Source organism: Ammospiza nelsoni, chromosome 9 (genome assembly GCF_027579445.1).
Source record: "Ammospiza nelsoni isolate bAmmNel1 chromosome 9, bAmmNel1.pri, whole genome shotgun sequence".
In the NCBI taxonomy this organism is placed as follows: Eukaryota; Metazoa; Chordata; class Aves; order Passeriformes; family Passerellidae; genus Ammospiza; species Ammospiza nelsoni.
Genome location: NC_080641.1, coordinates 35,495,413 through 35,523,108, shown reverse-complemented (window position 1 = coordinate 35,523,108; position 27,696 = coordinate 35,495,413). Strand labels below are relative to the sequence as shown.

The 27,696-nt window shown below is 50.0% G+C and overlaps 2 protein-coding genes across 4 annotated transcripts in view; one reads left to right on the top strand and one right to left on the bottom strand.

Annotated features, from left to right (window-relative positions):
* The first annotated feature begins 1,812 nt into the window (after window positions 1–1,812).
* SRSF11 (serine and arginine rich splicing factor 11) lies at window positions 1,813–17,398 on the top strand. Of its 3 annotated transcripts, XM_059477769.1 has the most exons (13): window positions 1,813–1,834; window positions 1,986–2,138; window positions 6,406–6,539; window positions 10,373–10,482; window positions 11,616–11,708; window positions 12,655–12,704; window positions 12,968–13,095; window positions 14,014–14,095; window positions 14,351–14,482; window positions 14,719–14,808; window positions 15,353–15,448; window positions 16,031–16,169; window positions 16,270–17,398. In XM_059477769.1, the coding sequence occupies exons 2-13, from the start codon at window positions 2,011–2,013 to the stop codon at window positions 16,465–16,467; spliced, it is 1,380 nt and encodes a 459-aa protein (XP_059333752.1). In that variant the 5' UTR covers window positions 1,813–1,834; window positions 1,986–2,010; the 3' UTR covers window positions 16,468–17,398. The 3 variants fall into 3 exon arrangements, with proteins under 3 accessions (XP_059333752.1, XP_059333754.1, XP_059333755.1); XM_059477771.1 differs by lacking the exon at window positions 1,813–1,834 and having other exon boundaries at window positions 1,972–2,138; window positions 16,273–17,398; XM_059477772.1 differs by lacking the exons at window positions 1,813–1,834; window positions 1,986–2,138; window positions 6,406–6,539 and adding an exon at window positions 6,544–10,076.
* Window positions 17,399–18,258: 860 nt separating this feature from the next.
* ANKRD13C (ankyrin repeat domain 13C) overlaps window positions 18,259–27,696 on the bottom strand; it is a 19,049-nt gene continuing 9,611 nt past the window's right edge. The window contains exons 7-13 of the mRNA XM_059478273.1: window positions 26,821–26,965; window positions 25,984–26,115; window positions 25,095–25,256; window positions 24,325–24,404; window positions 23,674–23,772; window positions 22,987–23,087; window positions 18,259–22,205 (exon numbers count right to left, since the gene is read on the bottom strand). Of these exons, the coding sequence (XP_059334256.1) occupies window positions 22,075–22,205; window positions 22,987–23,087; window positions 23,674–23,772; window positions 24,325–24,404; window positions 25,095–25,256; window positions 25,984–26,115; window positions 26,821–26,965 (850 nt within the window). The 3' untranslated portion in view covers window positions 18,259–22,074. The remainder of the gene's footprint in view (window positions 22,206–22,986; window positions 23,088–23,673; window positions 23,773–24,324; window positions 24,405–25,094; window positions 25,257–25,983; window positions 26,116–26,820; window positions 26,966–27,696) is intronic.

Below are 27,696 nucleotides of genomic sequence, written 5' to 3'. Positions count from 1 at the left end.
TCTGTTCCATGCTCAGCAGATTTTCAGGATGGTTTGGGTTGGGAGGGATCCAGCGGCTGAGGTGGAACGAAATTATATTCAAAGTCACAACAGCTTGGAAGGTGCAGTGATGTTCTCATTAATCATACAAAATATTCCGTGCCTTCGCTGCCCCAGGCTGCTCCCAGCCCCAGTGTCCAGCCTGGTGTTGGACACTTCCAGGGATCCAGGAGCAGTCTCTGTGCCAGAACTTCCCCACCCTCCCAGGAAAGGATTTCTCCCCAATATCCCATCCAAACCAGCCCATGGAACCAGCCCCGTGCCTGCAGATCCCACCAGCAGTTCCCAGTGAGAGAAAAATGCTGATAAAGGAATGTGGCCCCACGTTGGACTGTAGTTCTCTTTGCTCCGTAACAGCACATCTGTGCTTCAAACACTCCCCTCTTTGAAAAATGCTTCTACAAGAAGTTCCATTGGAATGAAAAGTAATTAGTGAAGGTTTAAGTACATTAGTCAAGTTTGTAATTCAGGAAACTCACTTCAGGCACTTGCTCTTGATTAAGGATATTGGCCTCATTATTTTTTTTACCAGTGTTCTTTAATCTCCCCACTTCTTTTTTTCCTCTCTCAGTGGAGTCAGAAACACACAGAAAATACTGGGTATTTCAACTGATTATTTTAAAAAACAGTGGTGGTTAAAAATGGGTTTTAAGGACTTCAGAGGGCGAGTGCTCTGTGCCTCAGGGCCCCTGGTATAAACACTGTGTCACTTTCATCTCATTCGGTTTCAGTGCTGTTGGATAGCTAAGGTCCACGTGGAACATTGCTGACAAATTCAAATCTGGAATTTAAATAAGCTTTTGGCAATTCAGTACAAGATACGGCATCAGTAATATTTCAGAAGTGGAAATGTGATATCTGCTAAGGGAGGACAGTAAGCATCTCCTACTTTATGAATCAGATGAGGTAGAATTTCAGAAGGATTAATAAATAAAGCTGGTTTTATTTACGTTCAGGAACATTTATGGGAAACACATTAACATAAAACAACAAAGTCATCTGGAAATAGCATGATTTGTACTATGTAAACTGCAAATACATTTTTTTCCCCTCTCTAATGAGAAATTCCCACCCCAACATTTTACTGCTCATTATGCCTTTTCTGGGGATACCTGAAAACAGAGATAGAAGTAAGGGAGTAAAAAGCAGGTATATTTATTGAAAGGCCTTAAGGTATATTAAGGGCAGACAAAGCCCACCAGGTACCACACCCAAAAATAGATGACGGGTCACGAATTTTTACACTTTTATAAGTTTGGTCCATTTGCATATTGGGGATTAATCCTGCAATTACATCTTCAGGTGATGAAGTCGTTTACCCCAAGTTTGCTCCCCTCAACTCACTTTTGTTTACATTTCTGGGCCTGAGACAGTGAGGAGTCCTTGATTCCCAGGCCTGGAGAGAAACTGTCGTGTCTGACCAAACTGTGAACTAGGATTGTATATGGAGTTTAGAGCTCTACACTAAAGAACTGCAGGATCACAAACATAGAAAAACAGAAAATCCAGAATCCTAATGCGTAAGTGGGACAGTGTATTTTGCGTGACTTTGCTCTGTGCGATGACGAGGGACGAGGCGGCAGTAGCGGCCCCTCAGAGCCCCCTCAGCTTTCCCGCGCGCGGGGCCGTGAGGGGGTGGGGGGGGGGGGCCGAGGGCGCCCCCTCCGCGCACGCGCCGCCCCCGCGCGCGGGCGTCCCTCTCCTCCGCGCGCGTCGGGCGGCGCGGCGCACGCGCGGGGCGGCGCGCGCAGGCGCGGCGCGGTGCACCGTGGGATACTGCGGCCCGGGCAGGCTGGTGAGGCGGCGCGCGCGGGGCCGGCGGGGGCGAGCGGAGCGGGCCGGGGGCGGCGGGGCCGGGCCGAGCGGACGGGGCCGGGGGCGGCGAAGCGCAGCGCCCCGCCCGCGCCTCACCCGCCCCGCGCCCCCGCTGCGTGTGTCTGCTGCAGCACCGGCGGAGCGGGCGGCGGCGCGATGGCCTCCAGCAGCGGCACCGACGTGATCCAGGTCACCAACGTCTCGCCCAGCGCCAGCTCGGAGCAGATGCGGACCCTCTTCGGCTTCCTGGGCAAGATCGAGGAGCTGCGCCTCTTCCCCCCCGAGTGAGTGCGGGCCCGGCCCGGCCCCGCCGCCTCCCCCCCGTCCGTCCGTCCCTCCCCCCCCGCCCTGCCCGCGGCCCGGCGCCGCCTCCCTCGCTCCCTGCCTGGCTCCCGGCCCGGCCGCCCCCGCTCCCCGCGATCCCGCCCGGCCGCGCCGGGGGCGGCTCTCGCTGCCGGTGCGCCCCGCTCGGCCCCGCTCGGGCGCGGGACTGCGCGGATCGGTGCGGGCGGGGAGCGGCACGTGCGGCTCCGGTGCAACCCACGTTTGTCTCCGGGAGTTGTTCGTGCCCGCTGAGCCTCTGCTCTCTGCGTCACCCCCGCGGCGCCAGAACTTCCAGTGTACACAAATGCGGTTGTTACAAAGGATCGTTTGCTAGAAGAGCAGCTTACCGCTAATGTGCAAAAAATACACTTCTGGTATTTGTGTTCCGTGCAAACAGATCCGTGCTGAGCAGAAAGGAAAGTGACAAATACGGATTTGTCTGTTGCACCTCTTGCGAGGAATTCAGCGCAAATTAAAACAAATAATGTGCATTTCAAGTGCGTATATAACTGAAAAGAAAGTTTCAGGTACCCTGGCAATTTACAAATAGCAACAAACAAAAAAAAAAAAGAAGACAGTTTTTATATCTTCACTTGCAGTTAAGTTCTAATGAACATAAATTAAGTTCTAATGAACATAAATCCTTTCTGATGCAGTATAAAACCTGGGTGTTGGCAGTGCTGATGGTTTCAGTTTGATTGATTTACAAAGCCTGGTGTCATCATGTGTTGGTGGTTTGCATATTCATCATATAAATTAAAGGGTTTCTTTCTGCCACGTTGAAGATTAATCTAACAATCAATTATTTGTAATGCCCAAAATTACTTGGGTTTATTATTTTAGGGGAAAAAAACCTATAGCAGAACATTTGTTTTTCCTCCTCGAGGTTTCTATCCCTGTTAACAGAAACCAAAGACGGTTCCAGAGGGAGTTCCCTCGTTCCCAGCTGGGATACCTGGCGTGGCAGGAGCAGTCCTTTCCCGGCCTGCTCTATGTTTGAGCACTTTGTCTCGTTTTTCAGGGCGGTTGTTGGAGGTGATTTGTGTCTCTGAAACTTTGTAGCTTTCGATACACATTAACTAACCTGTTCTGAGGTTGCTGCCGTGCCTTGGTGTCCTTTCCCTCGTGTGAGGAGCTCAGCCCCAGGGGGTTTTCCCTGAGCTGATGGGAGTCTGCTCTGGCACTTCGGGGCCCCATCCACACCCCCCCCAAAGAAAGGGACATTTTCTAATAGTGCCACATTCTTTTTCTGCTCCTTCTCCCTCAGATTCCATCTCCTGACTTCTCCCTTCCCGTGGTGCCCGTGCATTTTTGGAGGGATGTGGGATATAAATCATAATCAGTGAATTCTCCCCATGATCTGGATTCCTTCCTGGATCCTGCTGGGATTCTCCCTTGCCTGTAGTATTTGAGGAACCAATCCCATTTCCTTTGCTCCACCTCTTTGTTTGATATGTGTCACTCTGGCTCTGCTGTGGAACTTCCTCATTCTCCTGCTGTTCCAGATCATGTGTAACTTCCTGAGCTTCTCTCAGTTCCTGTTTTTCCTCCTCTCCCCTCATCCACCCCTTTTCCCAATTTATTTAATCCCCTGTTTCTCATTTCTTGTACACCTCAGCTGCATCTTTAATGCACAGTCTGCTTTGGGACTTCTTCCAATTTTCCTCCCCCTCCTCCCCCTGCTTTTGCCCGACTCCATTGCCTGGTTCTCATCTTTATTATATTCCATAAAGCTGCATCCAGACTGGAAAGTGGAGGGAGTGGATTTCTGAGTTTCCTGTATTGCAGCCCCAGGAAATCCTTGTGTGTCCCAGCATTCCAATGGCTGAGAGACAATTCCTGAATGCTTCAGCCTTGGGTGAATTAGAATAATGATGGATGGTGGCTTTTTTTGGGAGCTGTTGAGAACATCCAGTTCTTGCTGAATTTCACCCAGCTTGGATTTGAGAGTGAGTGGAAATACCATTTTTAAAAGTGCAATACACAGATGTAAATTAAATGTCAGGCTGCAGAAGCGTTGCCTCACACATTTTCAGTTGATATTTTAGGTTCATTATTTTGGGAGAAAGCTCAGCTACCCCAAAGCATTCCCACAGGCACTCCTGGCTGTAAACAGGATCTGCTGAAGAGTCAATAGGATCTGCCCTGATTCACATTCCTTTGTTATCTGGCATTTTAAAAATGCCTCAAAATCCTGGGCTGCATCTCTATAATGAATTGTGTAATTTTTATACAGTTTAGATTAGGAACTCTTTCAGCTCTGCCATCAACCCTTGATTTACTTTCCTTTACAATTTTTCTGTGGTTTTGTTAAACGCCTTCTACTAAGGCTTCTTTGGTTCTATGTAATCATTATTTTTTATTTCTTGTTATTTCTTATTATTAATTATTACTTACGGGCTAAAGAAGGCACCATTTTGGCAAGCTACTGTGGATTCCTGGGCACAAATGAGCCAACAGATTCAATTTTTTTTCTCATTTATCACTGCAGTTATTTCCCAATTTATTCAGTCTGCAAGCTGTGGGAGCAAGTGGCTGTTTCTAATTTTAATGTTTCAGAAGCTGCAATGTGCTGGCTCCAATTTGGTTTTCCACACCAGGTGAAATGTAAGGTTATTGAAGTGTGGTCTGACAGACACTGGGGGCAGTTGTGCGTGTTGGGGCCGGTGGGGCTGAAGGTGAGGGAGCTTTTGGCATTTGCAGTGCCCAAAATAGAGCCTGGATCTGTGTGCTGGTGTCGGAGCTGTTCCCTGAATGCCGACAGCCCCCGGTGCTGAAAGGCTTGATCAGCCTCAGCAGCCCAGATCAAACTGCTCTGGAGCTGGGGTGCCTTTGAAGTCGGATGTTTTGGAGTTGGGCTGGCAATCCAGGTAGGAAAAGCAGCTTTTTGTCAGGATCAGGGATGTTTTCAGAGCTCCCCAGGCTGATCTGGATCTCTGGCCTGGCGTAGGAACAAGGGGTTTAGGATTTGCTGCTGCTTCCACTCCGTGCCTGGGCCTTCTGGAGGCAGCTTTTAACTCCTCTGTCCCACAGTTCTGTCTGCAGAAGAATTTTCCTTCCTGTCTTTCACTTTGTACATCCAATTACAGCAAAATCTGCCCCACTTTAAGGACGGGGGGGCTCTTAAAACCCATGCCTGGACTGACTGCACCTGGTTTTTCAGTTTGGTTTGGTATTAGGGAAGTTACAGCTGTAGTGCTACCATTATTTCCTGTCATAGGAAGTTGATATTTCTGGGTTGGTTTTTCTTTGAAGTGGCTCAGAACTTCTCAGTTTTGCGTTTGTAGGTTGACAGTCACTTGTTCTGAGCTGGAACAGCACAGGCCTGCCTTGGAGAGAAGTCTGTTTTAGTGTGCTCAGCTTTCCAGTCCTGCCTGAGCTCCTTGCATTTCCTTCTGTTTGTTCTTCCCTGCTGAAGACAGGCAGGAGCTCAGCACTGGGCATTCCTCAGGATGTGAGAGCATGGTGAAGCTCAGTCTAGAAGCTGGGATGGAATTTGGTTGATGAATGAAACAGAATCCCAGACTGGTTTGGGTTGGGAGTGACCTTAGAGCCCACCCAGTGCCACCCCTGCCATGGCAGGGACACCTCCCACTGTCCCAGGCTGCTCCAGCCTGGCCTTGGGCACTGCAGGGATCCAGGGGCAGCCACAGCTGCTCTGGGAATTCCATTCCAGGTCTCAGCACCCTCCCAGCCAGGAATTCCTTCCCAACATCCCCTCCCTCCCTGCCCTCTGTCAGATCAAATCCTTCACCCCGCACCCTGCCCCTACACGCCCAAGGATCCTTTAATCATCACCCTCTTCATTTCACAATTTACCTTAATCAGTCATCTGGGGCCTAAAGCAGCGAGTGTGAAACCTCAGGGTTTAACTGAGACAGAATTGGTCACTTTATCTCCTTTTTCAGCCAAGTTTTCCTCCCAGCCAGGGCGGAATTTGCATTTAGGTGGCCGCTCTCTGTGCAGCTCCAGGGGACAACAGAGCTCCCGTGCAGCTCCAGGGGATAACAGAGCTCCCGTGCAGCTCCAGGGGATAACAGAGCTCCCGTGCAGCTCCAGGGGATAACAGAGCTCCCGTGCAGCTCCAGGGGATAACAGAGCTCCCGTGCAGCTCCAGGGGATAACAGAGCTCCCGTGCAGCTCCAAGAGGGGGCTATAACAGCTGGTGTGGGTTGGGGTTGGGTGGCAGTGTCCCTGCTGTCCCTGACGTGGCTCTGTCTCTTGCAGTGACTCCCCCTTGCCGGTGTCGTCGCGCGTGTGCTTTGTAAAGTTCCACGACCCCGACTCGGCCGTGGTGGCCCAGCACCTGACAAACACTGTGTTCGTTGACAGAGCCCTCATAGTCGTTCCCTATGCTGAAGGTTTGTAACTTGTTTGGTGTTCTATGGGGCCACCCTTGGGTGGTGGTTGGTTCCTGTCCAGTGCTCAGAATTTAACAGTAGTGTGTCAAACACGTCAGAGATTGCCATTCTGAAACCCTTGGTATATTGCCTTGGCCCCTGCGTTTGGTCACTGCGTTTCATAGTGACACCAAATCTAACTGGAAAGTTTTGTGTGTCTTGAAGTTTTTTTGTGTGTGTCTTAAGAACATTCTAGGCAGAATTCTATGCCAATTTTGCTCTGTGTCAGTCTCAATGAGACATTTTCCCAAACAGTTTGTAATGCAAACAGGTCCATATTTTAAGGAAATTTTACCTTAATAATTGTTTCACTCTCTTCATGAGAATGGTTTCTCCCTCCCTGAGAGTGCATGGGAGAGTAATTAACATTCCTTTGGGCTATGCTGCCACTGCATTTATTTGGGAACATCCCCAAAAAAAGGCCCTCACTCTCCTTGTGGAGTCCAGTATACCAAGGGTTTGAATAATTACGGTTTAATTCAAAAGTGACAACTTCCAAGAGGTGCCACATGGGCACTGGTCCTAGTTTTTAATTCCAAGTTTTCTTGTTCATCCTTGATATATTTAATAGAATTTCACTAAATAATAAACTCTTCTCTCTGTTATTTGTGTGTGTGATTTTTGTAGTGGAGAAGGCAAATGCAAAGCCCTTCCAGATGACTGAAAAACAGTGGGTCCTCTGCAGCTACAGGGGATTCTAGCCATTAACTAAAGGCCAGCAAGCACTCAAGTCCCCAAGTGTTTTCCTGGTGTAACCACTTGTTAACTACATTTTCTCTTCTTCTTTTTATTTTTACATTTTAGGGTGTTACAGTAATTTGAAAGGCAATGAGCAGGGTTTTTGGAACTTACCTTAAAAGCAAAGTGCTGAGAAGACACCTCTTCTTACAGAAGTCTTATTAAACTCTTCTAGACTTGCTTTAGAAGTAACTGATTTCCATTGTACTTGTGCATTTCTTGATTTACTTCTGGGAAAGGTTGAATTGAATAAAATCTTGCAGATTAAGTCATACTACACTGCTAAGTTGGGTACATGGCCTGGGGTCACACCTGTAATCTTAATCTGTCCTGTGCTGGAGCTGTCTCTTGAGGCCTGGGGAGCTGTCTTATCTTATCTTTGTATTCTTTAAGCTTAAAAGATACGAAACTTAAACTTTAAAAGATGTCCAGCCTAATTCCTGGAGTGTAGGAATGTGCAGCGTGGCCTCTGACTGAGCCCTGCTGCTCCTGAGGGCACAGAGCCCCTTCTGCAGTGGAGTTACTGCTCCTGCTGCCACTGCTGCAGAACAGCAGAGCTGAGAGCTTCTTGTCCCTGTGTGGGTGTTAACACAGCACCAGGCCAGTGGGATTCTGCTGGAGTATTCTCCAAGGCCCATGGGAATAATGCCGGTGTTTAACTCTTCCTACAAGGATAAACCCACTTTTCTCTTTGTCAGTCTCACTTTGTCCATTCTGGATAAACCTGGCACACAGAGAAACCTGCCCAGCAGCTGGGCTGCAGAAAATGCAATTGTTAAAGTAGAATATTTTCCTGGGCCTGTCAAGGAGTCACTCCTGGGCTGTACCTTGTGTTGTCTGACAGTTCAGAATGTAACGGCCTTGGCACATCACAAGGGAGATGTTCAGCCACTAAAGCATTGCCCCTGGGTTGATAATCCCATCCTTGTGTCCCTGTGCTGGAATACAGTTTCCCCCAAAATTCAGCTGCCAGGGTCCCAGCTGAAGCAGGAGCAGCATTTCCCCAGCCCACAGTGCCACTGCTGCTGTGCTTAAAGCCAGGCCTGTGCTGAGTGGGGCCCTCCTCTCTCTGATGTCTGCTGTGCTAATGAACCTGTGTGATTATTGCCTGTCACTAAAGCAAATGTTTATTATCTGTTTAGTGCAATAATTCCCCCCCGTCCCAAGTTTTAGCTCACACAGACACTTTGGTGTTGGCTGTTGCTTTGTGTTATAGAACTATACACAAAGGCTACGGTAAGGTTTAGTATTTGTCATTTTCTCTGGGCTAATTCCTGGATTTGGAAGGAACTCTTAAGGTTAAAGATGGCTGGGGGGGGTGTTTAGGTTCTTTGGTTAATGTTTGTTTCTTTTGTCTGTTTCTTTTTCTTTCATTTCTACACATTCATGCAGTATTTCATGGTTCTAACAAAGCAGCAGTAAAAAAAGCTCTTGAAGCATGAAAATTAACTGGTGAGGGGCCTCATTGCTTTTTTTAAATTATAGTTTATTTAAATACTTTTAAAAGAAACAATTAGAGGATCAGATGCATGAATTTTTTTAATGGATGCCGATCTTCTGTGAGGTGTCTCGAGCTAAGTCTGAGGATTTGTATTTAGATGCCAGAAATGTTGTAGTTGCACTAATTTGAAATGTTTAGCTGTAATTGATAAATATCCTCTTGAGACATAATTTTGCATGCCAAATGACCCCATAATCTCTCTGTAGGTATGTTGATATATTTATGCATTCCTGCCCTTTGCCTCCATGACCTTTTTCCCTGTCCCTCCATAACTTTGGGTATCTAAAGTGCTGCCAGCTCAGTGCCACGAGCCAGATATCAGTGCTGTGTATTGTACATTTGTGTAGATTATCGGCACTTCTCAGTATAGGTGGGAGGAACCATTACCTTTATTTAACAGTGGTTTTTCTTTTTTGTTGTTGTGTTTTACAGTTCTTTTCCCTGGTTCAGCCTGAACTATATACCAGGCCCTGCTGAAAATACCACCCAACAGTTTTCTTCTGCAGCTTATCCAGTTTCTCTTAAGTGCCCTGTACATATTGTATGTTTTATGATGAGATGCAGTTTCTTAATATGTATTACAGAAACACTACTGGTATTTGCAACTATATAGTACAATTGTTTTATTGAACTCTCATTCTGGGGGCTTGGGCACATTAACAAATTAATCCATCTGTATAGGGCTTTTGCTGTTGGATAGAGTAAAACTCCCTCCACACCTGTTTGCTAGTAGGGCCCTGAGCGCTCTGTGTGCAGAGCAGGCAGTGCAGTAACCCCTGGGCTTAGCTGGCTGCAAGAGTCCCCTGTGCCACGGCAGGTGGCAGCAGCACTGCTGGTGCTCTAGGCTGGCACGTATTGGAGCAAAAGCATTTTACTGCACAGGTAAGGAATGTGCCAGCATCCCTGTGTGTATCCCAGCCACAGACACGGCCCCAGCCTTCCCGGAGAGCCGCAGGGACCGCACTCCCTGTGACGCGTCAGCAAAAGCCCTACCCAAACACCCATCCCTTCTCTTTAAGTTTGCCAAAATTTGTATGGTAGGTGTAAAAAGAAAACATAGTGAACTGTACCATATTATTAACCCCTAAATCCAACTTTTTTTGTCTTGTGTATCTTGATTTTTCTGTGTGCTTTGTAGTGAAGCAGCCGACACGAGTCGTTGTTCATAAAACAGCTTTTGAAAGTTGAGAGCACTCTCACCCCTGGAGAACCGACTGTGCTTGCTTACGTTTGGTTCATGACTTAAAAATCGAGTACAGGTGATGAAACCTTGGCAGTGTTAACAACAAAGTAGTGTGTATTGTGCTATTTTTTTGCTCTAGAAACTTAACCTTTTGTAGAGAAAAAGGAACAGTCAAATTGTCACCCATTGAAGTTGCATTCTGACAAAAAAAGTTAATGCTAAATATTAATAGCCATCAAGCTTTGTATTTTAGCCAACATAAGTACTTTCAACAAACTCAGGTGGTGTATCAGGGAGACTTTGCTGGGTGTATTTGTGTATTTGGTGCCTCTGGGCTGGGATGCCCTCTAATGCCAGGCTGTTTCCCTGCAGGAGTCATTCCTGATGAGACTAAGGCTTTGTCTCTCTTGGCACCAGCTAATGCCGTGGCAGGGCTGCTGCCCGGGGGTGGCCTGCTGCCCACTCCCAACCCTCTCTCTCAGGTAGGCTGGGGACCCCTGGGTGCCTGCTGCTGCATTCCCCTTCATTCCTGCTCTTTCTTTCAGGACTGATGTGTTCGTTCCAATTCCTAGAGTGATTTATTGACCCTGCTGGATTGGGGCATGACAGTGACAAGTTGTTAGATGGAATATCCTTATTTCCTCTTTCCTGGTTTCCCAGGGCCCTGTTTGTGCCTCCCGCCCCTCTCACCCGCTGTACTTTACAGATGGGACAAGCAGTAGAGATCTCACAGACTGTAAATTCCTCAAGTCCAAGGAGCTGCCACACTGTGAGATTCCCTTCATTAATCCTCCAGCTGAGGGGAAAATTGGAGCCTGCTTGTGTGAACCCACAGGAATTCATGTGGAAGATGAACAGTGAGAATTGCACATTGTGGGAAGAGCTGGAGTCACAGCTCAGCTCTTAACAGGGCACAGAATCAAAGTGCAGGAGGCAAATTAATCACAATAAAGCCTCATTAATTCTGCACCTCTCAAACCCTCCCCAGCTCCTGCTTAGCTGAAGGAGCCCCTGGCCATGGAGCTGCTCAGGAGGGAAGAGCCTGAATTTAAGCTTTGAAACCCAGGGAAGGGGTTGGGAGAACCAAATACAACCCAAAGATTACATTCACTAAAAAAAGTGTGCATGTGAATCCTGGAAATGGATGCTGAGCCACCTGAACTGCAGCTGTGGCTCTGCTCCCAGCCCCTCTGGTGGGATGTGTTCAGCACATCCATTTCAGGGGACTGTGCTGCACAGTTCAGCACATCTTGGCACTGTGTGTTGGGTTTGGCTGTCTGTCTCAGTCATCTCATTTGAAATGGCCCAAAATGAGCTGCTTTAGGGAGCCTTCTGCTCTCCCAGTAGCTTTTTAACCAAATTGGAGACATTTGCAGGGATGCAGTCTTGTTAAATTGCTTTTCAACGTAAACTATGCTAAAATTAACTAGAAATGGGGCAATAGCCTCAAAAACTTGGAATTAATTTCCATTTTAGCACTGAAAAATAACTTCGTTTTCAACTATCCCTTCAGTTTGCTGGAATGCTTTGCTCCTTCACCTTTATTTCCCCTGCCCAGTGATGTCCCTGACTGATTTTTGTCACTGCTGTGCCCTAACTGCTGTCTCTGCCACAGATTGGTGCTGTCCCTTTAGCTGCTTTAGGAGCTCCTGCTCTCGACCCTGCCCTTGCTGCTCTTGGGCTTCCTGGAGCAAACCTGAACTCCCAGGTATGTCCTCATTCCAAATATCTTTTATTGCCCCCTCTTTCCTGCTCTGAGAGTGGTTTTCATTTGTGTCACCTCACAGCCACTGCCTGGGAACTCCGGGGATTGGAATGAAAATACCTGCTTGAATATCAAAGTAAATGCTGGAAGGGGCCAAGGAATAATTTGGGAATAGCAATGAAGTATTTCAAATATGTGTCATTATCAGCCCAGGAACCTGCCTTGTTCTTCAAGTAAAAAGTAGTTTGGCTTTTTAATTTTGTAGGTGTCAAAAATGTGAGGAAACTTCATCAGGTTGTTACAGCTGAACAAAAAAGGCTTTTAAGTACTAGAATATTTATATCAATAAAAATATATCAATATAAATATATTGGTCATATCTGTAACAAACATTTCAACAATGAAAGTTGGAGTTCATTATAAAAAAATGAGTGAGAATTAAACTTTTTTTTCTTAACACCCCATTGGTGCAGGAAGTGATCATGATACTTGGATTATCCTAAGAGCTGTAACATTTTTAACATGGAATACTTAAATGTTTGTAAGTTGGCATTGAGCTCTTCAGTGGACAGACAGCTTAGAGAGGGCTCTGTTCTCTTGCAGTGACAGAAATAACCTGTGCACAAAAAGTTACTAGTACATAAGGACAAACACACCCCAGCAATGTATTTTTATCTGCTGGTATTTTTATCCATTTGTGGTTTTACCCGTTTGTGGTTTATCCCTGATCCTGCCCAGGCAGGGCGGGCTTTGGCTGCTGTGGAAAATGAATCCCCAGTGTGGGGTGTTCACACCCTCCCAGCACAGCACCCAGAGTTGCCTTTCCCCTTTGCTGGGGGTGTTCTGCTCTGCTTTTCCAGCTGGGAAAACTCCAGGGGGCATTCCAAGGGAGGTTCTCTGGAGCTCTCACATCTCCCAGCCTGGTTCTAACTTTGTTTTTCCCTCGCAGTCTCTTGCAGCAGATCAGCTCCTAAAACTGATGAGCACAGTGGATCCAAAGTAAGCACCAGCGTTCCCAAACCCTTGTACTGCACTGCTGGGGGATTCCATGGGTTCAGTGCCCAGGCCCTGTCCTGCTGGAGCTGGAAGGGCCTTGGAGCAGCCTGGGTAGGGAGGGTTCCCTGCCCATGGCAGGGGGTGGGATCAGATGGGCTTGATGTCCCTCCAAACCAAAACCACTCCAGGGTTCCCGAGTCTGACAGTGCAGAGCTGTATCCCCTTGGGTTGCTGAGTGCTGAGTTTTGGAATTCTGTGTTGGCCAGGTTGAACCACGTGGCTGCAGGTCTCGTGTCCCCCAGTCTGAAGTCAGATACCTCCAGTAAAGAAATAGAAGAGGCCATGAAGAGAGTCCGAGAAGCACAGTCCTTAATCTCTGCTGCTATAGAGCCAGGTAATTGCAGCCCGGAATGAGCCATTGCAGCCAGCGTGGGGCTTGGACACTGCACTGAGCAGAACTGGTGCTCTGCAGAGCCCTGCCTTCATGCCTGTGCTCTGTGGGGATTCCTTTAGTAGGTTTTTAATCATCCTGCAGTGGATGCTCCATTTCCTGCAGAAACAGGTTGAAATTAATCCATTGATTTCCCAAAGTTCACTGATTTGAAGGCTGTAAAACAACCAGGCTTCCCTGAGGGGAGTTCTTGCTGCTGCCTCGAATTCCAAGGGAATGTGCATTTCCTGGCCTCACCACTTGGCACCCTGCTGATGTTTCTCAGGGATGCTTTCGTTAATCTTGATTCCTAATCTGGGAGGTTTGTAAATAATTCTTTTTTGGAGCTTCTTTCAGCAGGTTTGGTTTTAGAACAAGCAGCTCCCTCACAAATGTCAGAGCCACCAAATCTGAGAGGCAGAAACTTGAACACTGAAAATACAGAATATTCATCAGTCCTGCAGCCTCCTGATGATTTCTAGGAAAGAACAGAGCTCCTGTTCTTGTTCAGTTTCAGGCCTTTTTTTGGGACATTCAAAACAATCATTTGTCAGGTTCTTCAGCCCCTCAGGAAATGGCAGATTCTGGGATTTTCACAGGATTTTCCATTGCCCTGCAGCCTTTCACTGACTTAAGATTTTTTCTGAATTTTGACTTCTCCAATTTAACATAAAACTGTTATTTTATGTCACAAACATATGCCCATCCTCTGTTGGTTCTTTTTGTCTTCTTGTGAAGAAAATTATAGATGAGCCTTCATTGCAAATGGCAAGATCAGGTTGATTTATATCAATTATATGAAGCTCTGGGTCCTTTCCTTTAGAAAATCTTTTTGAATATTAAAATAAAACATTGGTTTTTATTCTGGTTTTCCTTTTCCAGACAAAAAAGATGAAAAGCGAAGACATTCAAGGTCGAGGTCGCGCTCGAGGAGGAGGAGGACGCCTTCCTCATCCAGACACAGGTGACTGAGCAATTCCTTAGCAACACCTCCCACAGCTGGAACAATTCCTGCAAAAATCGTCCTTGGGAAGAGCCTTGGGTTTGATTTGGGGCTCCAGAGCTTCATTGCCATTTCAGCGTGCAGGGCTCCTGGCAGGCCAGGCTGAGCTGTGGGTGGAGGCTGTGGTTGGGTTGGGGGTTCCTGGCCCCGAGCAGCTGGGCTGGGAGCAGTCCCAGGATCTCCTCCCTGTGACTCCATGTTGGTTGTCCCTGGCAGACGCTCCAGGAGCAGGTCAAGGAGAAGGTCCCATTCCAAATCCAGAAGCAGGAGGCGATCCAAAAGTCCGAGGAGAAGGAGATCTCATTCCAGAGAGAGGAGCAGGAGGTCTCGGAGCACGTCCAAAACCAGGTAATGACTCCAGGGAGTCCAGTCCTGAGCAGGGCAGGGACTGTGCCCTGTGCTGCCACTGCTGGGTCCCCACGGGGCTGTGTCCCCACAGCTCAGAGAGGACATGGAGGGGCTGGAGCACCTGGAGGGCTCAGCCTGGGGAGCCACCCCTGCCCCTCCAGCTCTGCATCCCTTTCCCTGGACAGCAGATTAGGAAGTGCTGTTTGAAAGTGACTTAATCTCTTTTCTACTAAAAGGGATAAAAAGAAGGAAGAGAAAGAAAAGAAACGTTCTAAAACTCCCCCCAAAAGCTACAGCACAACCAGAAGATCCAGAAGCACAAGCAGGTACAGAAATGGGATTTTCCTTGCTCTCTGTTCCCAGCAGGATTTTGATGCACTTCAATATTAAATAGAAAAAAATGTTCTTGTGATAGAGCAGCTGGTGTGTGGAAGGTGTCCCTGCCCATGGAAGGAGCTGGGCTTTGAGGTCCCTTCCACCCCAAACTATGCCTGGATCCCATTGGATCATGGTTCCAATGAGGATGTGTCTGGTACAGGCACAACGGCACCTCTACCACCTGTGTCTGTTGATACTTGCATTTTCCTGCAGTGTCTGAGGTAAATTCTTTAGGCTTAGAACAGTTTTCCTTGCTCTGTGTCAGAGTTTGATGCTCCAGGGTCTCTGCGAAGCTCTTCCTCATTTAGGGAATAAATGTAGGCAAAAGTGTTTCATTAAAAAAAAAATCCAAATTTAGCTTGCAGTTTCAACGACTCTTTAGTTGTTAATCCAGCGTAGCCCTGTGAACAGGGCTAGGGTTGAAGTTAGAGATGCATTTGCAGCTGTAAAAAAATCAGCAGAGATTTGCAAAGCTCCTGTGTCTCCCTGCAGAGAACGGCGGCGCCGGCGGAGCCGGAGCGGGACGCGGTCCCCGAAAAAGCCCAGGTCTCCCAAACGGAAAATGTCCCGGTCCCCGTCGCCCAGAAGGTCAGGGAAGCACTTGGCTGGGAACAATGGTGTCTGGGTGGGGAATGCCCAAATTGTGACCTTCAGGGAGGCTCCAGGGGGTTGCGTGTGGGGGAATCTTTGCTGCTTTTGCGGAGCTGCTCTGGGGTTGGCAGGGAGCTCCAAGGGTCAGGGGTTCCAGGGGTGATATGAGTAGATGTGCCACCATTCCCAGCCCCTTTGGCTCTGCACAGTAGGAATCAGCTGATTTTGGGTGGCCTGGGTGTTCGGTGACCCTGTCCCAGGATGGGGAACTCAGGGTGCTCCTCTTGCTGTTCGTGCTGTCCAGGTTTTGCACTCCATGATCCCTGTGGGGCCCTTCAGCTCAGGAGATTCCATGGTTCTGTTTGCCACAGCATTGCTCAGCCTTGGCTTTGTGCTGTTGTCCTTGAGCCAGAGCTAAGAAGTTGGGATTTTGGGTATTTCCTGGAAGCACAGCCTGTTCCCTACTTGCCCTCTGCCATTTTCCTTTGGGTTTGCTGTGGGTAACGCTCTGGACACAGTTCCAGCTGTGGAATGGGGTGATAAGGATGGGCCTGATCCTCTTCCTGCTGGTCCTCATAGGCATAAAAAGGAAAAGAAGAAGGACAAAGACAAGGAGAGGAGCAGAGACGAGAGGGAGCGGTCAACGAGCAAGAAAAAGAAGAGCAAAGACAAGGAGAAGGATCGAGACCGGAAATCCGAGAGCGACAAGGATGTGAAAGTATGTTCCAAAAAGGCCTGGGGCTGCTCCCAGCCCTGCCCCGCATCCCCCCCGGCCCGGCCCACAGGGAAGTGCTAACGTGTCCCTTTCCCTGGCAAAGCAGGTCACAAGGGACTACGACGAGGAGGAACAGGGCTACGACAGCGAGAAGGAGAAGAAGGAGGAGAAGAAGGTGGCGGACGCTCCCTCCCCCAAAGGGAAGGAGCCCGTGGCCGAGAAGGGCAGCGGGGATCCGGGCAGGGAGTCCAAGGTGAACGGGGACGACCACCACGAGGAGGACATGGACATGAGCGACTGAGCCACCCACAGCCCCTCAGTGTGATCCTTTATGCTGTATTTGTTAATCCTCAACCTAGATGTATCCAGCTCCGAGCTCTCCATGGTCTGTCCATCCCAATACTAACTCACACCCAAAGCTTGAGACAGGGATCCCCTGCTCCGGGGCCCAGCTGGGGCCGGGCTCCCAGCACGGGCTGGGCCACCCCTCCTCCTTCCCTCCCTCCCTCCCTGCTTCCCTCCCTCCCTCTGGAGTGTCCCGGGCTGAGCCAGCAGTGTGGCAGTGTCCCAGGGGTGTGGGGAGTGTGGCACAGCCCCCTGTCCTGTGGGAATGCCCTGGGAGTGTGGCACAGCCCTCCTGTCCTGCAGCCGCCGAGGGGTCGGCCTTGGATCGCACCAGCTCTTTGTGCTCTTGGCTTTAGTTCTGGTTTTAAGCCACGTGCTGGGCTTGGTTGGGTTTGCTTTCTGGTGGGTTTTGGTTGGCTTTGCCCAGGGTTCTGTGCCCTGACCTTCCTGAGGGCTCTGTCTCCACTGTGTCCGTTCAGACCTCGGGAAGGGGAATCCTGGCCGTGCCCAGTGAGGGAGGGTTGGGGGAGCAGCCTCACCCAGGGCTGGGGCTCAGGAGCTCACCCGCTGCAGCAGGGAGTGCATTTTAAAATGACCTTGGTCTGTTTTTAAAGCAAGTCCATTGATAATGTACTTTTTACTTGATCTCAAGTTGTACAAACAGATAAATTTGTGTTCCTGTCCCGGCCGTTCCCTCTCTCCCGCACTCGGTGATCCCATGGTATTTGCAGAGTAGTTACCCAAAGCTGTTCCTTAGTTCCAGCAGCTCCAGAGCTTTTACTTTTGTGCAGGTAAAGAGACAAAAGTAGCCGACAGTCTGTGCCATGTCGATGTACAGTTTCAGAAAATGTTTTACAAAACTTTGATAATAAAACCCTGAAACTTCACCTCCTCTTCCTAGAAAACTCCTGGGTTTTATTTCTACCTCTGAGTGCACCAAACTTAACCTGCTCCTTACAGGAGACTTTTCCATCTCTGTTACAGTGAAGAAGGAATTATTTTACTTTTTGGGGGGAAATGGGTTAAAATGGGAATGTGGAGGTTTATGGGACTGCTGAGAAGGAGCTGGGAGTGCTGGTGGATGAAAAGCAAGAGCAGCTCTGGGGAGACCGTGCCTGGCAGGGAGCTCCAGCCACTGCAGTTATGAAAACTCTTTAACTGGCAGTGGCTGGAGCCCTTGCAGGAAGTTTTCCTGCCCCTTTGGAAACAGGAGATTTTCCATCAGCAGCTCTGTACCTGCAGAGGGAGGCCCTGATCCCTCTCAGCTCAGGGGCTGATACTGGGGGCAGGAGAGCAAGGCTAAATTAAAAAGCTTAATAGCCCCAAAGCTATCCCTCCAAACCCCCCCTTCCCCCTCAAAAAAAGCCCCCAGCCCTCCCTCAAAAAAACCAAAAACCCAGAGGAACCCAAAACCCCACACAGTCTCCCTCAAAGCCAAAATACCAAACCAAAAATCCCCTCCAAGCCCCCACCCTCCTGCAATGCCAAAGCCTCCATGGCCATCCAGGCTTTGCTCTCCTTTCCCCCATAACTGTCCAGCCTGTCATCCAGGGGAGGCTGTTCCTGGATGGAGGAGCTGAAACCTCTGGAAGGACTGAACAGAGTTCAGTGAATTTCAGGCTCCTTTTCCCCCCTTCCTCCCGGGCAGCTGTTCCCAATCTGCTCCCTCAGCTCCGGGTGAGGCTGGGGACCGCTCCTGCATCCTTTCCCTGTAAAACCTGGGATTCAGAGAGGGCCGAGAGGAGGCTGTAATGAAAATGCAGGATTTTATTTAAAAAATGACCAAGAAAATGCCCTTGCAGAACGCAGCAGCAGGAGCTCGTTCCCTCCCCTCCGGTCCCGCTCCCGCAGCGCAGCCGAGGCCCGGCAGGACAGGAGAGGGAAGCCTGGATTGCACAGGTGGAGCAGCTTCCAAATCCAACAGCATAGTTTGGTCTTTATTCTAACAATGATACAACCCAAAGTGACTATGAGTGAAGGGAAAACCAGGGAGCGGACGACAGGAAAACCAAGAGAGCTGACTCGTTTTCCATGGGAGTTACAAACTGTCAGGAACAGAAAAGTGAAACTGCAGCATTACAGGAATTGGTTAATCCGGATTAAATAACGCAGTTCTCCTGGCAGGAATTACAACTCAGGAGCAGAGACAGAAAATAACAGAGGGCTGTGGGAATACCAACGGAACCGGGGGATTCCAGCACAAACACACCTGGGAGGGACGAACGGACTCAACGCAGGAACAGGAATTGCTGTGCTGGGAGTGCAGTGCCTGGACAGCAGCTCCGGAGAGGAAATCCAGGGTGTTCCCTTTGCCACGGGACAGAGCAGGAGCTTGGAAGACCAGAGGAACAGTTTGGTTCAGAAACAACCCGCGGGATCCTTCCGCAGTGAGGTCGCAATTGGGTTGAGCAAAATTCCTGGTTGTCTTTTAAGAGCCATAAAAATCCTCAGGAAAAAAAGAAGTGGTGGGAAGGGAGCCCCAGCCTGGGCAGGAGCAGCAGGATGTGATTCCCACCAGGTCCAGCTCCCTTCTCCTCCTGCCCTGGACACCAACTCCAGCTGGGGCATCCAGGGCTGCTCCTGGTCCCCTGACATTCCCAGGCCACGGGGACGAGCTGGAGCTGCTGCACAGACACAATCCGGGGATCTGCGCTCACTCCCAGGGACCAAACCCTCCTGAACACCTGGCCTGGCCTCCAGGAAAACAAAGCCCAGGTGAGGCTCTGCTGGATCAATGCTGCTTGGAAAAGGAATTTCCCAGGGACAGGGGAGGGACCCTGTGCCCCAGGCTGGGGCTGGGAACACCCTGGACACACATCCGGGCCCACAAACATTCCCTGTGTCCATGCAACACAACCCAGTGACAAAAACAGGCTTCAGTGGAGAACACATGGGTATAAACACGGATCTCAACGTGGGCAGCCCCTCGGGATGCACAGGCTCAGCCCCGTGTCCCTCTGACTGAGAATTCCTGCAGCGCATCCATCGGGAATGCCCAGGTGTCCCTACGTGTGAGAACTCCTCACCAGGAATGTTCAGACAGGAAACACATCCCAGGAGGAGGGACAAGTACTGAGAGCAGCTCTGGGAGCCCGGGGGCTGCCCTGGGAGCTGGGGGACAATGCAGGGAATTGCCATCCCTCAGCTCCACAGGGAGAGCAGGAGCAGCTGGAGTTCCTGGGATAACCCAGCACAAGGACAGCCCAAAGCTGTGCCCACATTCCAAGGCAGAACAAGCATTAGGAGCAGATTCCTGCAGCCCTTCCTGCAGCCCCTGGAAGTGTCCCAGGGAGCAGCCCTGTCTGGGGGTGAAAATCCCCCATGTCTGCAGCCAGAGGCCACAGGAACCACAGGAAACGCTTCCAGGACCTGCCCTGGGCTTTGGGCACACACCCTGCGGCCACCAGGGCTGTCCAGAGGGGACAGAGCCACAGCACCCTCAGTCCCACAGGAGGCCACCCAAACCCTTCTTGTTTTCCAGTTCCAAGGCCAGGATCCCCCCTGGGATCCAGCAGTGGCTGCACTGCCCAGGCCCCACAGCCCCAGCAACACTTCCACGGAGCCAGGGATGGATTTGGGATGAGCAAAAATGCAAAGGACACAAAGCCATGGATGTCCCTGTACCACTGAGCAAAGGGAGCTCTGACATTCACCTCGGGGAGGAACCTCTCACCACTGGAATTGCCAAGGAAGGGGGTGCCCTGTACGGCACCTGGCACAGGTCCTGCAGCTACACAGAACACCCCAAAGGGACCCCTGGAGGGGACAGGGAACCCCTGGGAGGGAAGAGCCCTGTGCTGCCCCACAGGCACCGATCCAAGCTCCAGCTCAGCCCCACAGACATCCCCAGTCTGTCCCAGAGGACCCCCCCTGGCTCCCAGGAGCAGCACAGACGGTGCCAGTTCATCCCAGAGGTGTGAAACACATCAGGAATTCATCATGACTTGGGAGAACAAGTTCCATCATTCCCAGAGGATGCTCCACACCTGCCCTGACACGGCACTGCAGGAGTCATTTCCCTTTGCTTGTTTTCCCTAAAGATTCATTTTGGATTTGAGGTTGAATTAACAACAAAGCTGCACTGCTCCCCTGTCCCAGTGCTCCCCTGTCCCAGTGCTCCCCTGTCCCAGTGCTCCCCCGTTCCCCAGGTCCACAGAGGAGCTGGGAAAGGACCAACCCCACCCTCCCACTGCAGTGCTCCTGGACTTTGCTGACAGTGCTTCCCTGGGCCTCCTCTCTGTCCCTCCCCAGAGCAGCCTCTTTGGGATGGATCAGAGATTCCAGCAGTTTGGAATTCCCTGCTCTCAGGTGTGCCTGACACCTTGCCCTGTGCTGAGCCCCTTCCTTGTCCCTTGTGCTCAGCACAGCTGTTCCCTCCACTGAGCATCAATGATCCTCTTCATTATAAACTTTGATCCTTAACTCTATGGAATTCCAGAAAAAGTTTTACCTACAGTGCACAAAGAATATAATTTGGAAAATATTTACATTTTTGTACAATGACACCACAGCACTTGAATCTAAATTTCTTCATACAAACAAATAGCACCATCAGCCTTCTGCACAAGTCTTGCCTAACAAACCCCCAAAAGGTGGATTATTGTTAGATGGGGAGACTGGAACAACTGGGAATGGGAATAAGCTCGAGGAGCTGGAGTACTGAACCATCCATGAAGGGGGGCTGCACAAGATGACCTTTAAGGTCCCCCCACCCCACACCAGTCTGGGATTCTCTGTGATTTAAACACCAAGAGGCAGGGAATGAATGTGGGAGCAGCCCAAGCTGCCCGTGAGCACCAGGGTGGCCCCGAGTGCAGGGAGAGCTGCTCCTGCAGTGAGGGGCAATGCCTGAGCCCCTCCCAGCTCCCACACGCTGACCTGGCCGTGCTCGGCCTCTCTGGGACACCTCTCCCAGGCGGGGTCAAATAAAGGATAAACAACGAGTGACATTCCTGGCCAGGCAGCCCCGGAGGGCTCCCCCAGCCCAGGGAGCCGGGCAGGAGCAGGGAGCAGGGAGGGAAGGGGAAGGGAGGGATCAGGCAGGGACGGCACCGGGCTGGGCCGGCGCTGCCGAGGTGCCTCGCTCCCTGCAGAGCACGGCTGGCTCTGCCTGGGTGCAGCAGGAGATCCAAGTGTCAGTGGTGCCCATTTGGTGCATTCATCTACAGCCAAGGCATTCCTCCAGGATACCTTCCAACATTCCAACATTCCGTGCCTGAGCTGGGAGCTCAGGGAGCAGGGCAGGGACAGGGGGCTCGCCTCACCCCAGCCCCAGCTCGGTGCCAAGGTCCAGCAGTGCCTCGCGGATCACCACAAGTGTAAAAAATTTAAAAACCAGCAGCTCCTCCCAGCTGGGGCGGCAGCTCCGAGCCAGGAGCGGCTGTGCCAGAGGGGATGGCAGCAGGAGGCTCGGGGAGGCGGGGGCTGGAGGGGCTGGGTGCCCAGCGCAGCGCCAGCTCCTTCCCTCGGCTGCGGGCTCACGAGTTCATCCCTTGCTGTGCCCCACGGCCCTGCCCTGGCCCTGGGACGCCGGGCTGGTGCTCCCAGGAGCTCCCAGCCCCCCCTAGAGGTCCGGGAAGCGGCTGGGATCCTCCTTGTAGTCGTCGGGAATGGTGAAGATGGAGTCATCGAACTCGTCGTAGCGGAACTCCTGGAACGTCACAGTGGCCGTGATGGTGGGGAACACCGGGATGTCTGCGGGGACAGGGCACGCTCAGGGACAGCCAGAGTGCCACCAGTCCCCACCCCTGCCAGGCTGGGAGCAGCCTGGGTTATAGTGGGAGGTGTCCCTGCCCATGGGAATGGGAGCACGAGCTGGAATCTGAGGTCATTCCCAACCCAAAGTGCTCTGGAACGCTGTGCAAATACAGCAGAACTGGCAGGCTCACACAGCTCCCTGCAGCTCCAGAACCCTGCATCCTTAGCAAAGGGGCTACTGCTTCTGGGATCATCTATCCCATGAATAAGCTGACCTCAGACATTTCCATCTGTTACAAGTGCAATAGTTTTCTATTTTTCACTTTAAATCAATCTATCCCCAGTAATCCCTGAAGAAAAGGAAACACAGGAATGTTACAAAATACTCCACACCTGAGATCCTCCCCATATGCAGGAATAATCCAGCACATCCCACTGCCCTTGGAGCAAGGCCCCAGCACTTCTGTGCTCCTGAACTCTCAGTTGCACACCCCTAGGTGAGGGTTCCTCCCCAAAACTCCACAAAAGACCTTCTGAACATATTGCAAGAATAAATGCACATGTTTCGATCTGGATTGGATATTTGGGAAAATTTCTCTTGGAAAGGGTTTTCCAGCATCCCCATGCCTGAAGAGATTTCAAAGTTGTGTAGATGTGGCACTGGGGGACATGGGGCAGTGGTGGCCTTGGCAGTGCTGGGGAATGGTTGGACTCAGAGGGCTTTTCCAACCTAAAATTCTGGATAAATAAAGCCCCAGGAGCTGCTGCGTGCTCTTACCTAATTTGACAGGAAAGCCTGGTGGAAGCTTCATTTGAACAAATTCTCTAAGTTTGTTAAAGTGCTTGAAGGGTGCAATGACTTCTAAGACATTCAACAACCTGCAAAGGAGAGCAGAGCCCGTGACAGATCCTCCTGCCACACACACCCTGTCCCTCTGGACAGGAAAACGTGACCCAAAGGGCCCGGGGGACACACAGGGTGACAATGACAGCATCCCCCTTCTCCATCCCAGGGCATCAGGATCACCCCACATCCAGAATTACAAGAAACCAACACCAGGATAGCAACTCTTTATCCTCATTTTCCACAGGAGATGAGGGATGAGGTACCACCCCCCTTTCTCCATGGACATGTGGAACTGACCTGGCTTTGCACTGGGTTAGGGGACACAACTTTGTGCTAAAATTTATTACAGAGAGAACCATTTCAGAATTCTGTGGGATCAGACACCAGCTGCTGATAACCCTGATAACCCTGCCCAAAACTCTGCACTTATCAAGCCAGGTAAGGGCTTGGCTCCTCCCCCAGTGCCAGCAGCTCCCAGGTTAAGGGATTCCTTGCTCAATAGCCTGACTGCACTCGCACTCCCACTCCTGGGGATCTGGAGGGTTCTTTCTGCAGCTCATGAACACACTAAAACATTCCCAACAGGAATAACTCCCGTGGCCAGGAGCTTTGACTCACGATTCGATTCCTAAAGGGAATTCCTGGCTCATTGCTATCGTGGCTTTGAAGGTTTTCTTGCTCTCCTTGCAGACCAGCTCCCTGCCCAGGTGAGGAGCTCTGTGAGGGAGAGACAAAGTCAGTGTTTCCCAGGGCAATCGTGGGTTTAGAGGAAGGAAAACAGACTTGGGTTGGAAAACCTCAGGGAGGAATCCCTACTCCCAAAGGGTTTGCTTTATTGTAAAGCTGTGCAGAACAAAGATAAAAAAAACCTCTTAATTTAGATTACTCTGCTGAACCAGGAGACAGGACAAAACCAAGAAAACTACTCCAGTAAAATAATTCCTCATAAACACAGTGTTAATAAACCCTACAGGAAGTGTTTATTAACCACTACCCAGAAATGCCCATGGCAGGGGTGGAAGTGGATGGGCTTCAAGGTCCCTTCCAGTCCAGAGCATCCCAGGACTCCCTGCCTGTAGCTGAGGCACTGACACTGCTCCCACACACAAGGATCCCTTCCCAGCCCACTGAGACACCAAACCCAGCGCTCCTCCCTCCCCACAAGCAGCACCCACCAAGTGGAGAACCCAAAACCCCCAGAGACCCCCAGCCCCCTGCCAGGGATGCAGAGGGGTCCCTGGAAGCCCTGGCAGGCCCAGCAGCACTCACTTGCCACTCTCTGCAGAGATGTACTCCTCCCAGGAGATGGTGTTGGGGGACGGCGGCGTCAGCGACTGCCGGCGCACGGGCTGTGGGACAAGCACAGCTCAGCTCAGAGCTCCTGCCCCCCTTCCCTCCTGCTGCCATTCCCACCTGGAGCTGCCCCCAGCTCCAAACACAGCCACAGCCTGCCCTGCTCAGCCAGCCCCTGCTCTCAGCCCCCATGGGCCCTTTCTCTAGGACTGGGCTGTGCTGCTCCCCCATAACGAGTTAATTCGGGGCTCCGAGTGCCAAGGCAGCAGCTCCAGCTCACACAGAAATAAATTAATCACTTTAAAAGCTCTGTGTGTGCTCCCAGCTGAAGCCTGGCTCTTTCTGAAGAGCTCTTGATTTCCTGGTGCTAATCACAGGCTTCCTCCCATTTTAATGAAGCTCAAAGGAGCACGATTGCCTTTCTGGCCTCCCTTTCATTCCCAACAATCGACATTGGGCCTAAAAGAATCCGCAGTTGATTTGCCACAGCCAAACCCCTCATCTCTTCTAAGAGACAAATTAAGGCTGAATACCCAATGTAACCACAGAAATCCCTCCCTGTGTGCACTAATCAGGCTAATTCATTAATGCATCACCAAAATTATACTTGTGGGTCATGTTTGTGATTTTTAGATTATGCCAATCAAAAGAAAATAAAAACATTATCTATGTATTTTGCACCACGAGGAGTGGTGTTCAAGATTATTCTCCCACATCCTGGGCAAAGTTAAGTTAATCAACTATACCTCAAAATTCTGCTCCATGAGGTTTCCCCCTTTGCTCAGGCTCTCCATGATCGCTTTATTCCGAAGGATGTCCTCCTCACTGAGATGTTCCCTTCTTTTCCTGGATTCCAACACCAGTCCATTCACCAAGTAGAAATCTGCCAGGAAGTTTCCTACTCTTTCCTGCACGAAAGGAATCGGGACATTAATGACTCACAGAAGATAAAATACTAACATTTTGATTCTTGCGTATCAAATAATGGCAATAAGGGAACCTGGGGATTGAGCCAGGATTCCTCCAGCCCCCCACACGGGCTGGCACAGGAACAGGTACTTCTTATGCAGGGAAGCTTTAAGACAGAGATTGTTGAATAATTTGAGTGAAATCCCTTTCCAGAGCACTCCCATCCCTGCCTTTCTCCAGCAGGAGCACACAGAATCCTTCCTGCACTCCCTGGAACCACCTGCAGAGATCAGAGCCTCCTGGAACAAAACCATTCCCAGCACAAGCACAGTCTGTCCTCCCCCTGCCCAACAGCTACAGAATCCTTCTTCCTTGTTTTCCCTGCTGAAGGCAGTCCAGCAGAGAGATTCCACATGAAATGAATTTGTGCTCATTTGGGATACGGGGACAGGGATTTTTCCTTTGTCCAGCACCCCTTATCCTTCCAGAATCCTGGATTGGTCTGTGCCCCAAGGGACCTCAAAGCCCACCCCATTCCAGCTCCCTGCCATGGCAGGGACACCTTCCACCATCCCAGGCTGCTCCAAGCCCTGTCCAGCCTGGCCTGGGCACTGCCAGGGATCCAGGGGCAGCCAGAGTTTCTCCAGGAATCTGCCCCAGTGCTTCCTGCAGTGCCTTTCCCTCCTCCCTCCTGCCCAGCAGCAGCTCTGAGCCCCCCTCACTCACAGTTTTGTCCTCCCTGAAGAGCCACCCAGTCTGGGCCCGTGTGAACGTGATGGATTTGGTGGATAAGGTGGCAGAGTAAATATCACTGCTCATCAAAATGTCAACCTCCTCTTCTGTCTCCATCTCAGATTCCTGGAAGAAAAATTCCAAAATACTCAGCAGAACTCAGCAAACAACGATTGCTTCCTCTAAAGAGACACCAATAAACACAAATGCATAACCCTTGTCCTTTGGATCTTTTCCCAGAAGCAGCATTTCCTGCATTTTCAAGTGGGTTTATAAAACCTCTGGCCAAATGGTTTCCAAATAGTTTAATCTTGAATATTAATGTGAATAAAGCATCCCAATGGGATTTATGCAGCAGCTCAGCAGCCACACCCTTTCCACAGTCAATAATCCATCTGCTTAAGTGATTGGGGGATAAAACTGTAATTAAAGACTTGACTAATTACAGGGGGTCCAGTGAGTCAGACCCTCACACTGTTATCAGCTGAACTGGCCATGGAGTGACTAAAAGGATGCAAAGCAGTGGGAACAGATCTGAAAATCCACCTGAGGACAGCTGAGTTGAGCCCAGTGGAAAGATGAAAAGCAGCACATCATAATTTAAACCACATCTTTCCAGTCCATTCCCATTCCAGCTTCTCCTCAACCAGAAATCTGGATTCAAAGCTGGCTTCCCTCACAAAATTTGATTTCACCTTCACAGCTCAAATTGGAAGAACTGAGGTAAAAATTCTTTGCTTTGCAGCTCTTTGGGTGTTTCTGAGGCAAATTCTGTTTGACACATTCCCAAAAGAGCCTGGGATGTGTCCCACCCCCTTCCCAGAGCTTTACCTCGTGGTGTATTCGCTGGTAAACTTTTTGCTCATTGTCTAAAACTACAAAAGATTCGGAGGGTGCGGCGTCACCGTTAAAAATGAAGCTTAAATCCCCTCGTTGGCACTTCATGTCAGTAAAGTCTATCAGAGTTGTGTCCAGCCTGTGAAAACAACCCCAAATGTCACAAAAATTACCCACAAATGCTGGAGGAAATTCAGCTTTCAAGCAGGAAAGTGCATTTTTTAATGGCAAACAAACACATGAAGGGCTGAGTTTTCATAGGATTTCATAAGTGAGGCCTGGATGCAGAAATCGGCAAAAAATTGCTATAAAAGTGAAGTTCTCTTCAGAAAATTGTATTTAATACTGCCAGCATGAGGAGGGGAGGGGGAGAGAATCTATTCAGTGCTACACACTGAGAAACAACTCCTCAGCAGGGTCCTGACTTGAATAACGACACTGGGACATGACCCAAAATCTGAAGAGGACTCAGAAACAAACTCATTTTTTAAAATTTTATTTATTTTCATTGCTATTTCTATTTCTCTCCCTCACCAACACCAAAGACATGCGCCTGCAGACCTGAGTAACTGGAAGAAGATGGACCTGAGGCCATGGATGTCTGTAGTAATTCATGTCCACTATTGCCAGAGCATTTATTTCTCATAAAGAGGTGGTTAAAGAACCTCAGCTGGGTAACTTCAACTCTAAAGTGGTGAGGGATTAAAACTCCTCATAGATTTGCCTCTGATTCCAAGGAAAAACCTGTATTTATCTATTTCCCCTCAGTTCATGCCTCATACAGGCAGAGCATTCAGAAATGAGAAGGAAAGCAACAATCCCAGACTCAAACTTCACCTAAAAATTCACTTTACAGACCCAAGCTGCCCC

What these genes read in the sequence shown, in the direction of transcription:
- SRSF11 (XM_059477769.1), top strand. Translation starts at nt 2,011, where the DNA reads ATGGCCTCCAGCAGCGGCACCGACGTGATCCAGGTCACCAACGTCTCG. An exon ending in AGTCGTTCCCTATGCTGAAG is followed by an intron (nt 6,540 to 10,372) that starts GTTTGTAACTTG and finishes GTTTCCCTGCAG; the next exon opens with GAGTCATTCCTGATGAGACT. An exon ending in CTCCCAACCCTCTCTCTCAG is followed by an intron (nt 10,483 to 11,615) that starts GTAGGCTGGGGA and finishes TCTCTGCCACAG; the next exon opens with ATTGGTGCTGTCCCTTTAGC.